Genomic DNA, 14,604 nt, shown 5'->3' with positions numbered 1-14,604 from the left:
TTAGTATGCAAATCACAACATTCCTTGTGTTTCACTATAAACTATACTATATCCTTTGTCTGTTGACCACAGTGATCAGCAGTTAGCAGGCTAGAATACCTTGAAACCTATTATTTCTTTAATATTTCTATTGTATAACTTTTGTAATGAAATGACCCTAAACATTACTTCTCCCCACTGCAAGCAACTTTATAATGTACAAGACAAACTGGCTCTTAGTTTTCTAATTAAGTTTTAAAAAAAAAAAATCCCTCTCTTAAATACATGTAAGGGAATCCATAGCTTGACATTAAATGTATTAAAGGAACTTTAATTAGGCTTTTAAAAATGAAATTTGAAAAATTAGTAAAATATAAGTTAGAATTTCCCACGTGGGTAGATGTTTTGCTGCAAATTATAATGCCTCGACTTTCTGATTTTATAAGTGACTAATTTTGTAGTTGCATATTCAAATAACATTTATGGACATTGTCTTAGATTAAAGTAATTGTATATTTTGGAGTATTATTTGCTCTTTTATTAATCTAGCAGACAACTTCTCTGAAGCAACAAGACTTAGTTATCTGATACAAGCTGTACAGTGACCTGAAAGAGGAATTCTAGATGGTGGAGGTGTAGTTCAGACTTACGAGATATCAGTATAGAAGAACAGTGTAAGTATGTAGAAAAGGAATCATAAAACCCAGGAATATATATGTACATATATTTAAAAGGGCAAAATAAAACAAATAACCTCAATATAATATATTAAAATGTTTCTATGATAGCAAAGCATTGAGAATTGGGGCTAAAGTAAGAAAAGAACAGGCTATATATACAGTGCTCGTCAAAGTAGCTGGGTCTGCTGGAATATGTTCAAGAGAATTTAAGACACGTGATTATGGCAGATCTACATTAGGGTTGTCAAATGGTAGCCAGTAGCTTTGAGAAGTTGTAAAGAATGGCTTTATAAGGCTGAAAACTGTTTAATGTGCCATCTTTCATTAAAAATGAAAAAAGAGGAGATTTAGAAACTAGTTGGCTTGCTTCAATTATCAACAAATGATTACAGAAGTATAATATAAGGTCTTAATGACAGACAACCTGTATTTATCAATAACATCATTTCACTTAGTGATGTATTTTTAACTTTCATGCTATGTGAAATGACTTTTGAAATAAGTAACGGGATATGGACAAAGATGAAATAAGAGACCATTGATAATTCATTGTCAAACTTTAAAGACGTATGGTGTTGTGCTAGACACATCCCTGTGTGTCTGTGATGTTAGTGTTGTCATGGGTCAGTCAGATGATGGAGTAAGAGGATGCTTACTAACTTCTCATTCGGTATCAAGCTGGGGGGATCTGAAAGCATTTTGGAGGACAGGACTAGAATTTGAAATTAGAATTTGTTGACAGACTGGAGAAATAGCCTGAAATCATGCTAATGGTAAGATCAAGACGGTATGTGTAGGAACACATTGAATAAGTACAGGATGGAGAATGGTTGGCAAGACAAGAGTACTGTAAAGAAGGGACTAGGAAATATTGTGGCTCAGAAGATGAGCGTAAGGAAACAATACCTTACTGCTATAGGAAAAGCAAACATGGTATTTATGTATATAGTCAGGAATGTTTATGCACAACACTCAGTGTAATCCCTCTGTTCTGTTCAGCTTGTGTGAGATTTGGACTAGATGGGAAAAGTCCAGATGAGGTCACCAGGAATGACCAGAAACCTAGAGATCATGCTCTGTGAAGAAAGGCTGAAAACTCTGTGGTCAATCAGGGTGAAGGAGGCATGGGAGCCTTCAAATATGTACAAGGCTGTTGCAAAAAAGCAAGGAATAAACTGTTCTCTATTCCGGGGGGAATAAGATACAAGTAACAAGCTTAAATGAAAGGTAGGAATATTTAGAACAAAATTGCTAACTGTAAATCCTGGAATGCATTGCCTAGAAATGTTGAGGAATCTCCATCATTAGACATTTTTATAAGCATAGTAAACAAATATCTGTCAGAGATAATTTAGATATAGTTGATATTATTTTGGGGTAGGGGAATGGATCACATGGCCTCATAAGGTTCCTTTCAGCTGAATTTTCTGTGATAGTTTTGCTTTGGTTAACTGTTTAGTGAAAGAAAGCCTTATGGATTTTTTTTTCCAGAGGTCCTAATACCATTTTGTTGTTGAAAACAATGCAGAGGATCTCAAAAATCTGAGTGAATGTGCTAGCTTTTACCACAGAGCTTGGTGTATCAGTCAGTTCATATCTATAGGGGAAAAAAAAACCAACACACATAGATATTGCTGTTTGTAATGAGTCTACTGTAAATTTATTTTACTATAATGTTTTTGATATGGCCTTGGAGAAGTCTGTAGACTAAGACTACAGGCAACCGAAAGTGTGTTCACTGAGTGCTAGGTCTGAGTGGTTGAAAGTTTAGAAGTCTTATTATAGTTCTTTAGAATATAAAGATTTACTACAGATATTCAATACCTGTATGAGACAGCCAGTTAAATTTTGTTGTCTGTAAAGTAATGGATTCTTAGAACACCATCAGTCTTAACAACAACAACAACAAAACACCACCACCACCACCAAAAACAAACAAACAAAAAACAACAACAACAAAAACCTAGTGAAGTGTTTCAGTACCCAAATGGTTCCATCACAATATCACCATGAGATTTTAGAAAGTTACACGGATTCAGGTAGGATTTGTAATTTGTCTTTTAAAGTTTGGTGGAGGATCTGGTCCAAAGATCACTTCTTAAAAGGTCTGCATTATTGTTACCATGATATGAATGTCTTGTGTTTGCATATATCACTAAAGCCTAATTTAAGTGATATATCAGTGACCGTGCTGTAATGTTGTACTCCAATGTGTGGAAAAACCTTTGTGAGTAATTCTCACCTTCTTTTGAGATCAAGCTGTTCGGCATAGGTACTGTCTACTACATTGTGTTTGTACAATCCCGATTGTAACAGACATCTGGAGATCACCTAGTCCATCTACCACTCGAAGCAGGACTATTACCAACACTGGATCAGATTAGTCACTGCTCTGTTTAGCCAAGTCTTGAAAACCTTGAGAGACTGACACAGCCTGTGTTTTCCAGGGCTGCTCTGCCTTCCTGGTGGAAAGGTATTTCCTTTCATCTGCTATCAATCTCCAAAGCTGCCACTCTAGGCTGTTACCCATGTTTTACTATGTGGCACTACTGAGAAAAGTTTGATCCCATCACACTTTAACTCCTCTTCATGTAGTTGTAAGGTGCCAAGGGCTCTTAGCTTTATCCTCACAAGAATAAGCAAGACCAGTTTCCTCAGTACCTCCTTGTGCATCAGGCCCCTAGACACTTCGGAAGCCATCGCAGGGCCCTCTCCAGTTTCTGAATACCCCTCTTGAACTGAGGGGCCCCCAAACCTCACACTGAATTCTACATAAATATGCTTTCAGTCACAAAAATATGGTTTCAATTTTGCTTATTGTTGCAATGTAGGTAATAATTAAACGCATTAGTGAAAAATCAACACCAAGTTTCTGAAAAAAAAACCACAAACAAAACAAACTATTCTGTTATGTGTAAACAAAAGGGGGAAAAAAGAGAAAACTTTGCAAAGAATTGAAAGAGCTTTCTGAAAATATGTTATGAAAAAGGTTCCTTATTTGGCTTGTCTGAAAACTTGAGAGATATTAAATATGGCCACACACATGATTTTTGTGCAGACTGAATCAATTTAGGTCAAATTCAGAAAGCCATTAAAATAAAAATTTGGAAAGACAGCTGATTTCAACCTCAATTTGGAAAGAAAGCTAATTTAGTTTGATGTATTAGAGTAATTAGCAGCTATATCCTTATTTTGTTCTAAATCATTCATTAATAACTTAAAAAACATTGTTGGAGTCTCTAAGAAACTCAGTAAAAGAAAATATTCCTATGAAGAAAATATACACGATGAGATGAAGTGGCAGTGTTCACTGAAAAATGAATCTTCCCTTTTCTTTAGAGCATGTCCACAGAAGAAATTCTGTGGTACAGCCCTAGGAGGGGTAGGGTAGAAACTTTAGAAGGAATTCTGAAAACATAAATTAGGGCATATTGGTTTTGAGGGTATTACATAAGGCTCTGACCACCAAGGGAAAAACAAGCATAGCCATAATTTTATGAAATAAAACATGTTATGTTCATAATTATAAAATTTCATACAGGCTTAAGTATCTTGTAGGTTGTTGTCCTAGTTTAGAAATGAGTTTGTTTAATAATGATTACAGCATCATGAGCTGTAGGTTTCAACAAAATAATGTGGTTGTTGGGATGGTATAGATTTGGATCCATCAGATGGTAATGATATTTGTACTTTTTTGAACCTTTTGAGTTACATATTTTATAGGTCAGACACTTGTTTACAGCTATATAATATATCTCTGTACGTGTCATCTTAAGAGAAAAGTAAGCTTGTGTATGTCTGGCAGGAGAAAGAGTGGGAATTAAGCAACTGCTGGAAATGAAGGGGGGGGGGATCTTTATGTGTTTTCCATAAGCAGGCAATGATGGAAAAAGATGTTTGCTGCAAAAATAGCTTTCTCTCAGTGAGAAAAAGTACAGACTTTAAAAATACTTGTTACTATCTGGCTGCACATTCTGGGTAGTAGCTCATGGAATGAGATTGCTTAATAATGCCCAGAGAAGGCTCTGAAAAATAAGTCATGTAACACGCAAGACCCATGGGTGGGATCTCAGAGCCTGGTTAATTATTTCAGTCCTGTTGAAAACATTTCCATGTGGTTGCACTGACAACTTTATCATAAATCTTAATTCTTTAATATTTGTTAATTTATGTAATCAGCTGGTAAAGGATAACATTCTTTGGTAAATATTTTAAAACAAATACAGGTAATACTAGAAAAGATAGACTCTAAGACAAAGTAATTATCTGGCTGGCATTGCTAGGTACTGTCATGAGAGACTTGAGTTCAGAGGTGATTTTTAGGACATTTCAGTTTTTCTGAACATCTCTCATTCTCTTTTCCACAAACCAGTGCTTAGAATTTGGCCCATAACCAGTGTTCAGGGGAGCAGCCCTTGGAAGCCCTTCTCATTGACGAGGATTGATAGCTAATCGTGGCTGTTTCTGTGCTAGAAAGCTGTGTGACTTGTACAGCCATTTCAAAAGAAAAATTTTTTTTCTTCATTTTGCAGCTGAGATTTACTAAAACAGTTTCTTCAGTGGTTTATCAGGCAACACCTAAACTGAGAAAGTGGAGGTGTGAAAACATCTCCTGGTGGAATCATTCTAACTTGCTTTCATATTCTTGTTAATTTGCTGCAGAAGGCGAGGTTTGACATCATCACCTGTAATTTGTTCTGCTTACAAAGTCAAACACCTTGGACTTAGAGATAGTTCAAAGTATTATTAACAAGACTCAGATTGTTCTTTACTGTTATATCTGAATGGATTTCCAAAGACAGGAATGCAAGGAAATATTTTTTACTTTTTCCTCTTCCACAAATGAAGATCTATTTGCTGTACTTATGGAGTCAGAAAAATGTAGAAACATTTCAATGTATGCTCTACAGTCAATTCCACCAGAAAGCTCTTGTTGTTCCTGATTCTGGTTTTTATCAGAAAATACAATGTGAATGACAGTAGTACATTAGCTGGCCTGGCTTCTTGGGGTGATATCATTCCCCTATGATTCTGTTACACGTGGCTTTGACATAACATTCTACTCTCTATTTTTGTAGTGAACAGGAGGTATTAGGGCCTCTTCCTTTCATAATTGTAACATAGGAACTTAATGGAAAGTCTATGAAAGTCTTTTATTTGTTTCAGAGGACCACCTACAACAGAAATTGTACTAGAAGATGAGGAAATACAGCACCAAAAGTGGCTGAATCTGCACCCAGACTGGAAGAATAAGAATGCATCAACTTTACACGCACTTCTAGTGAATGGGTAAGTGATAGGTAAATTAGATTTATTTCGCTGTTGTGGCTAGTCACTACGTTTGGAGAGATCACAGGTTTTTCAGCAGAAAAATATCCTCTTAGAGTAAGCTTACTTAGCAGCTCCTCTGACCTTATACAGTGGTATATTTCTTTTAATTAGCTCTACTAAACATGTAGTTGGTAACAAGAAGCCAGGCCTCAGTTGTGGTTGAAACATTCGAAGTGTGACTTTTAAGGCTAAAGAGTCAATTAATGTAAACATTCATGACAAAATACAGGAGAGCCGTCTAATCCATCTTCAAAAAACAGATTCATTGTTTCCCTACTCCTCTTTCAAATGGCCAGAAGGAGATTTCATAACACTGTTCTTCAACGGAACATTCTTATGTTTCACAAGAGAAGACTGACTTGGCTAAATGCAGAGGGCAGAGGTACAATATATGTGTGAAGAAGCAAATCTGAGGAATACACCTAGATTTCTTCTTTTCCATTGTTGTCTGCAGGAAAGCTTTTCCGTAATGGCTGATTCCTTCAGCAGAAGAATACTAAAAGGATTGTGTCTACAAGTGCATACTCTTGCTTTCCAACAGTTCCGTTCTGTGCTGGTTCTGTTCCACAGTAGTATGTTCCCCATTCATTTAAATCCATTTTTATCTCTTCATCTAGAAAAAGGGACATTACAAGATGGAGCCTGATACTTTTGTTTTTACTTATTTTCCTTTCTCACTGTATTTTTCCACTAGCCTAAGAGTATCCAGTATCCAGGTTCTGGAAAGCTGTGCAGAGAAAAAGGATCTGGAGGTGTTGATTGATGCTCGGCTGGACATGAGCCGGCAGTGTGCCCAGGTAGCCAAGAAGGCCAACAGCATCCTGGCCTTTATCAGGACTAGTGTAGCCAGCAGGAGCAAGGAGGTGATCATCCCCCTGTACTCTGCTCTGGTGAGGCCGCACCTCTAGTACTGTGTTCAGTTTTGGGCCCCTCACTACAAGAAGGACATCAAGGCCCTGGAGCAGGGCTACGAAGCTGGTGAAGGGCCTGGAACACAAGTCCTGTGAGGAGCGGCTGAGGGAACTGGGGTTGTTCAGTCTGGAGGAGGCTCAGGGGAGACCTTATTGCTCTATACAACTACCTGAAAGAAAGGTGTGGGGAGCTGGGGGGTTGGCCTCATCTGTCACTGGTTATCTGTGAGGATAAGAGGGAACTGCCTCAAGTTGTGTCAGAGGAGGTTCAGGTTGGAAATTAGGAGAAATTTCTCCTCAGAAAGAGCAGTCAGGCATAGGGATGGGTTGCCCAGGGAGGTGGTGGAGTCACCATCCCTGGGGGTGTTCAAGGAAAGGTTGGACGTGGTGCTTAGGGACATGGTTTAGTGGGTGACCTTGGTGGTAGGGGGATGGTTGGACCAGATAATCTTGGAGGTCTTTTTGAACCTTAATGATTCTGTGATTCTATCTAAATGCTTTTCTCCAGATTAAATCAAGAATAAACATCTTGGGTTGTGAAAAGATGCAGAGGCAGGTCCAAAACCATGTTCTGTTTGGTCACTAAGGTACAAAGGACTTTCAAGATGCTTTGCCATATTTGAAAGTGATCTGCTAGGAAATATGTGAGAAGAGATGTATTGGAGCCTCTGAGCTACAAGACAGAGTAGCAAAAGATGTAGTCTCACCCATAGTGAGGTCACGTCAGATAAACTCAGTGTGTGGGGGGGGGGTAGTAATTTATTCTCAGAATCACAGAATCACCTAGGTTGGAAGAGACCTCCAAGATCGCCTAGTCCAGCCTCTGACCTAACACTAAAAAGTCCTCCACTAAACCATATCACTAAGCTCTACATCTAAACGTCTTTTAAAGACCTCCAGGGATGGTGACTCAACCACTTCCCTGGGCAGCCTATTCCAATGCCTAACAACCCTTTCAGTAAAGAAGTTCTTCCTAATATCCAACCTAAACCTCCCCTGGCGTAACTTTAGCCCATTCCCCCTCGTCCTGTCACCAGGCACATGGGAGAATAGACCAACCACCACCTCGCTACAGCCTCTTTTAAGGTACCTGTGGAGTGTGATAAGGTCGCCCTGAGCCTTCTCTTTTCCAGTCTGAACAATCCCAGCTCCCTCAGCCGCTCCTCGTAAGACTTATTCTCCAGACCCCTCACCAGTCTTGTTGCCCTTCTCTGGACTCGCTCGAGCACGTCCATGTCCTTCTTGTAGCGAGGGGCCCAAAACTGAACACAGTACTCGAGGTGCGGCCTCACCAGAGCCGAGTACAGGGGGACAATCACCTCCCTAGACCTGCTGGCCACACTGTTTCTTATGCGAGCCAGAATGCTGTTGGCCTTCTTGGCCACCCGAGCACACTGCTGGCTCATATTCAGCCAACTATCAACCAATACTCCCAGGTCCTTCTCTGCCAGGCAGCTTTCCAACCACTCATCTCCTAGCTTGTAGCGCTGCTTGCGGTTGTTGTGCCCCAGGTGCAGGACCCGGCACTTGGCCTTGTTGAACCTCATACAGTTGGCCTCAGCCCATCAGTCCAGCCTATCCAGATCCTCCTGCAGAGCCTTCCTGCCCTTGAGCAGATCGACACACGCACCTAACTTGGTGTCTTCTGCAAACTTAACTGAGTGTGCACTCGACCCCCTCATCCAGATCATCAATAAAGATATTAAAGAGAACTGGCCCCAGTACTGAGCCCTGGGGGACGCCACTAGTGACCGGCCTCCAACTGGATTTGACTCCGTTCACCACAACTCTTTGGGCCTGGCTACCCAGCCAGTTTCTAACCCAACGAAGTGTACGCCAGTCCAAGCCAAGAACAGCCAGTTTCTTGAGGAGAATGCAGTGGGAAACAGTGTCAAAAGCCTTACCGAAGTCAAGGTAGACCACATCCACAGCCTTTCCCTCATCCACCCAGCGTGTCACTTTGTCATAGAAGGAGATCATGTTAGTCAAGCAGGACCTGCCTTTCATAAACCCATGCTGACTGGGCCTGATCACCTGGTGGCCCTGCAAGTGTTGCGTGATGACACTCAAGATAACATGCTCCATGAGCTTCCCTGGCACTGAGGTCAAACTAACAGGCCTATAGTTTCCTGGGTCAACCTTCCGGCCCTTCTTGTAGATGGGTGTCACTTGCTAGCCGCCAGTTGACTGGGACCTCCCCTGATAGCCAGGACTGCTGATAAATGATGGAAAGCAGCTTGGTCAGCTCTTCCGCCGGTTCTCACAGTACCCTTGGGTGGATCCCATCCGGCCCCATCAACTTGTGTAAATGTAAGTGCTGTAGCAGGTCACCAACCATTTCCTCGTGGATTGTGAGGGCCACATCCTGTTCCCCACCCCCTTCCACCAGCTCAGGGAACTGGGTATCCAGATAACAACTAGTCTTCCGGTAAAGACTGAGGCAAAGACGGCATTAAGCACCTCAGCCTTTTCCTCATCTTTTGTAACTAAGTTTCCCCCCGCATCCAGTAAAGGATGGAGATTCTCCTTAGTCCTCCTTCTCATGAGTGTGGCTGGTCTAAATTATATTCTGTATATTTTTATGCAGTGTAAATACCCCTAAAAATTTTGCAAAGCCCAGCACCATTCCTGAAATTAGTCATATATCTCCAGGCACAGAAATTTATGTTCTGTGTTTTCAGGCTGAAGAACAGAAAGTAGGCTGTTCTGCACAGCATGTGAATGGAGCAGAGGCCTGGTCAAATCACTGATCAAGGCCTGAGACTTTGGTGATAATGTGGTGGTTGGCACTCAGATGTTGTGCCCACATTTATATATGACCTAAAATTAAATTTAGTCTCTTTTTAAATAGTTGCAACTTTATAGCAACAGCCCACCTACCGAAATTACTTCAAAGAATAACCTGGGGAATACGTAATCCATGTATACAGTCTAATTCAGCTCTGGATCTACCTCTAAAAAGCACATATGCATATATGGTATGAATTAAAAAGTCATGGAAATAAGCAGTCAGAGAGCTGAGCAACAGTGCTCTCAGTTTTAGCAAGGATCTCCACTCCTTTGACAAAGAGTCACTTCCTTGCTCTCTCATCTGAAAATTTTCAACAGGATTTTTTTTTTTTTTTTGTCTTAATACTTGCTTCCCGGGATTTCATCAAAATACCAAAACTTTTTGGGCAAAAATTTTCATCAAATATATTTCAAAGAAAACCCCATCCTTCGGCAGTAAGGATGCAGAGAAGAGCAATCTCTGTGCTTTCAGGTGCCATAAATTAAGACTTGACAGACTGTACATCCCAGCCAAGCTCAGGGCTGGATCAGTGCCCAGAGAGCAAGGTCGTCTGCAAAATATGTAGCACCTGCTCATGAAACACATTGTAAAGCTGAACTAATATTTTGAATTGTTGCCAGAAAGACGCTGGAAGTCATCTGGCATGAGAAGCTCTTTGTGTTTCTTTTTACAGTTTGGGGAATTTTTAACAGCTCATTCAAAACAGTGGATACAATACCTGTGCTGATATCCAAATCACCCAAAATTGTATCAATTAGTTGAGATTTTTATGATGTTCTTGTTTCAATATTTAGGCAGATATGTCGAAGCAGAAGCAAAGTGGCTCTCCTTTGTACTAAAGAAGGTAAGGGAAGTGCATACTTCTGAAAAAATAGACAAAGCTGTTTATAAAGATATGTTAAATATACTTTAAAAAATGCAGATGCTTTGTGTGGATTCATTCTGACATTTGACTGGACCTCTGCAACCTCCAGTTTTGTATTTTTTTTTTCCTTCTCTGTTCAATTTCAACAGCTTTTCTTATTTTTGACACTGAGGTTGTCTATTGCAGTAGCCCAGTCCAGCTTTCACAAAATGAATTTTGTCATCAGTCAGGTTCCAAAAATTAATTTGAAAAAACTTCCTGCTGAAAATATCCTTTTCCACCAGAGGGGTCAGTAGGCTGCATACCTGGAAGTTGAAGCTTTGATCTGTTTAGCTGTGAATCTCAAGGGAACCTAAAGTAGAAAGCTACAGAAAAATCTGCAGGCACAGCAGATTGTGCAGATTTAAGTAATTTGAAAAACAGCAGAAATTCTTCATCTTGAATAAAATCATGTTCTACAAACAAGGAGAGTTTTGCTGAAGAACATATACCTTATGAATTTGCTTGACATGGGGAGAATTAATCACAAAGCATGAAAATTTGGGAAAGTAATCAAAATATTTACTACTCTTACCAGAGAATAACACCTCACAGGAGTCTGTTAAAGGTGTTTGCTTCTGACATATGTTGCTTTAAGAACACGTAAAACCCCTTGCCCTCTGAAGTTTTTGGGGTGAACACAGTAAGAATTACTTGCTTAAGCAAGTGCTCATTATTGCTGGACTGATTTTCCAGACGCTTTCATTATGGATAGTACAAAATAGCCCAAATGCATTGGCAGCTGACAGAAAGACAATGACATAAAACCAGGAAGCCTTCCCAAGGGCAGCCAGGTAACTGTTACTTCAAGAAAGTCAACTTCCCAAGCTTAGCTTGGTTGATGTTTTAGTCTAAGCAGGTCAAAATTAATCTCAGGAGAGCAAATCCTTTGATGGAAAGGAAGAACGAGAATGGCTCAATGTGTTTGATATTAATGTGTGGTTATTGATGACTTTAGTTATTGTATTGTTCAGTGTAATTTCATGATTCTGTTAATAGTCTTCTGTGCCCAGTTTTCTTCCAGGTCTTGCATGCTGTGTGTCTGTGGTAAGGAGTAACTCCCTTCTGCATCTATTTCTCACCAGACTGTGGCCGTCGCCCAGCTGCGCGCATGAACAAAAGGATCCTTGGCGGCAGGACCAGTCGCCCAGGCCGGTGGCCATGGCAGTGCTCTCTGCAGAGTGAGCCGAGTGGACACATCTGTGGCTGTGTTCTGATTGCAAAGAGATGGGTCTTGACGGTAGCGCACTGCTTCGAAGGGTGAGAGGAGCTCATACAGTTTTGTTATTCGTATACAAATTAGATGTAACTTGAGGTTTACCAGCTCCACTACCAAACACACTGGCAGCAGGTGATGACCTTTGCAGAAAAAATCAGTTACAGAGGGCAGCTTTTAGAGACTATAAGAGAGAGTAAATGGTGTAAACCAGCATCAGGTTAGGTTCTGACATGCTTTATTGTTGCTGTCTTTACTGATGAAAGGTAAACAAAGGTATTCCGACATTCATCAGGAAACCAAAAAAAACGATCAAAACCTGAATTCCATAGCTCTTGTACAATATACAATTTTGGGCACCAGCACAGAAATGTCTGGAAAAATGCTGTGGCCATTAAAACATGAATATTTAATGATACTGCAATTGATATACTGAATTTCACTCTCTTTTCTGATTTATAAACTCCCCATGGCTTAATTATAATAATCCATCAGTAGTATTAATCAGTCAGTATTAACCACTACTGACTGTTTCATGGTATAGGAGGTCCCATGGTGGATGCTCTGGAGTGCAGAGGAGGTTTTTGTGGCATAGGAATTATCTTAGTCATTGTTAGCTTTTTGGTAACCAATATTTCTTTTTAAAGAACCACAGGCTTTAGAGGAAAGTGCATTACCTTATTTGTTTTCTCTGGTATGGGAGTTGTTTAATCATGTTTCTAAAGGCAATTGAAATGTGTGTTTTCTGCTCTAGTTAGCAAGTACTTTTGTGCTAGGCGGTTGTCACCAGTACTTAATCCTGCTTAAAACTGATACTTGCTCACTGGAAATTTTTGGACTATGCTAAACACCTTTCCTTCTGTTTAATAAGCCAGCAGAAATTCTGTGGTAAGGATGGGAAAAGATGATGTACCTTGGTTTCTCTTGACTGATATTTATTTTCTTTTATTTCCCCGGCTCTTGATATAAATTGTGGTAAGGGCAAGTTGTGGTTTGTGGCTTTTGTGTCTGAAGCCAGAAGACAAGTCAGATAGGCAATAGTGTGAGTATCTCAATCTGTGAGGTTATTTATGGAAATGCCAGAGGCAATAACACAGGAGAAATCGCAGTTTTGGCTATCAAAATCAGTATCATGAACTGCTAATTTTATCATGCCCTAAGGATGTTCAAGAACTAAGAATAAATGTAATAACCAGAAGGTTAAAAGAGTAAGTTAGGTAACTTTCCTTCTAAACTAAGAATGCTAAACCTGTATAATAAAACAAGAATATTGCATTCATCAGATGTTGGGTCCAGTGCAAGGAATTTCTCTTCTTTCCAGTCTGTTTTTATATGCAGCTAAACAGGGTCTGGCATATTCCTCTGCCTTTGGAAGAACTTTTTCTGGTGATCTCAATTAAAAGGTGGGCTGTGTGATCTCGGAGTATTATCAGTGGTGCTCCCCAGGGCTCAGTTTTAGGGCCAGTTTTGTTTAGCATTTTTATCAATGATCTGGATGAGGGGATCAAGTGCATCCATCAGTAGGTTTGCAGATGACACAGTGTTGGGTGGGAGCATTATCTGCTTGAGGATAGGAAAGCAGAGGGCTCTGGATAGGCTGGATCGATGAGCCACGTCCAGTTGCATGGCATTCAATGAGGCTCAGTGCCAGGTGCTGCACTTGGGTCACAGCAATCCCATGCAGCGGTACGGGCTTGGGGAAGAGTGGCTGGGAAGCTGGCAGGCCGAAAGGGACCTGGGGGCACTGGTCAGCAGCCAGCCAGAGATGAGCCAGCAGTGGGCCCAGGGGGTCAGCAAGGCCTGTGGCATCCTGGCCTGCATCAGCAATAGTGTGGCCAGCAGGACTGGGGAAAGGATTGTCCCCTTGTACATGCACTGGTGAGACTTCCTCTTGAATGTTGTGCTCAGTTTTGGGCCCATCACTGCGAGGATATTGACTTGCTCAAGCATGTTCAGAGAAGAGCAACAAAGCTGGTGAAGGGACTAGAAAACAAGAGTTATGAGGAGCGACTGAGGGAACTGGAAAAGAGGAGGCTGAGGGGAGACCTTTCAGGTAGCTGTAGAGAGCAGTGAGGAGCTTGCAACAAGGAGTTGGTCTCTTTTATCTGGTGACAAGTGATAGGATGCAGGGAAATGGCTTCAAGTTGTGCCAGGGGAGGTTTAGATTGGATATCAGGAAGAATTTCTTCATGGAGAGGGCAGTCAAGCATTGGAGCGGGCTGCCCAGGGCAGTGGTGGAGTGCCCGTCCCTGGAGGTATTTAAGAGAGGTGTGGGCACAGTGCTAAGGGACATGGTTTACTGATGGGACTCTGTAGGCCAAGTTTATGGTTGGACTTGGTGATCTTGAAGGCCTTTTCCAACCTAGATGATTCTCTGATTCTGTGTAAACGTCTCTTTCGCATTTGTATTCTAAATACCCTAAAGTAGAAAAAATTGAGGCAATAAGTTTTTCAAGTATTACGATAATTTGCTTTAATAATTCCTTGAGGAGTTATATGAAGAATATTTCTTCTCTTCTGCCTCTCTGATGAGATTGAGGGTATGTTCCCAGGGGCCTGAAATCTTTAAATTCTTTCTTAGTATAGTTTCCTACAGACACAGCAAAATCATTCCTGATGCTGAAAAGTTTTCTAAATACAGAGTATTTAAAAATTTAGCAAACCAAAAAGATAAGATGGCAATTAAAACAACTTTTGAAGTGCTCTGGTGCATTAGACAAAAAATATTTTGTGAAGTCTGGGATTGAAAACATGAGGACTATGCATCAGTAACGCAGCAGACAATATTAATG

The 14,604-nt window shown here is 40.5% G+C and overlaps 1 protein-coding gene across 3 annotated transcripts in view; it reads left to right on the top strand.

The window, feature by feature from the left end:
• CORIN (corin, serine peptidase) overlaps positions 1–14,604 on the top strand; it is a 134,070-nt gene that overhangs the window by 112,575 nt on the left and 6,891 nt on the right. For 2 of the 3 annotated variants that reach the window (XM_048072933.2, XM_048072932.2), the window contains 3 exons: positions 5,826–5,948; positions 10,487–10,536; positions 11,682–11,856. In XM_048072933.2, the coding sequence (XP_047928890.1) occupies positions 5,826–5,948; positions 10,487–10,536; positions 11,682–11,856 (348 nt within the window). The remainder of the gene's footprint in view (positions 1–5,825; positions 5,949–10,486; positions 10,537–11,681; positions 11,857–14,604) is intronic. The other variant, XR_007166609.2, reaches the window with a different exon arrangement.

Source organism: Anser cygnoides, chromosome 4, assembly GCF_040182565.1.
Source record: "Anser cygnoides isolate HZ-2024a breed goose chromosome 4, Taihu_goose_T2T_genome, whole genome shotgun sequence".
NCBI classification, from domain to species: domain Eukaryota; kingdom Metazoa; phylum Chordata; class Aves; order Anseriformes; family Anatidae; genus Anser; species Anser cygnoides.
The sequence above is the reverse complement of the archived record's forward strand: the minus strand, read 5'-3'. Positions and strand labels throughout refer to the sequence as shown.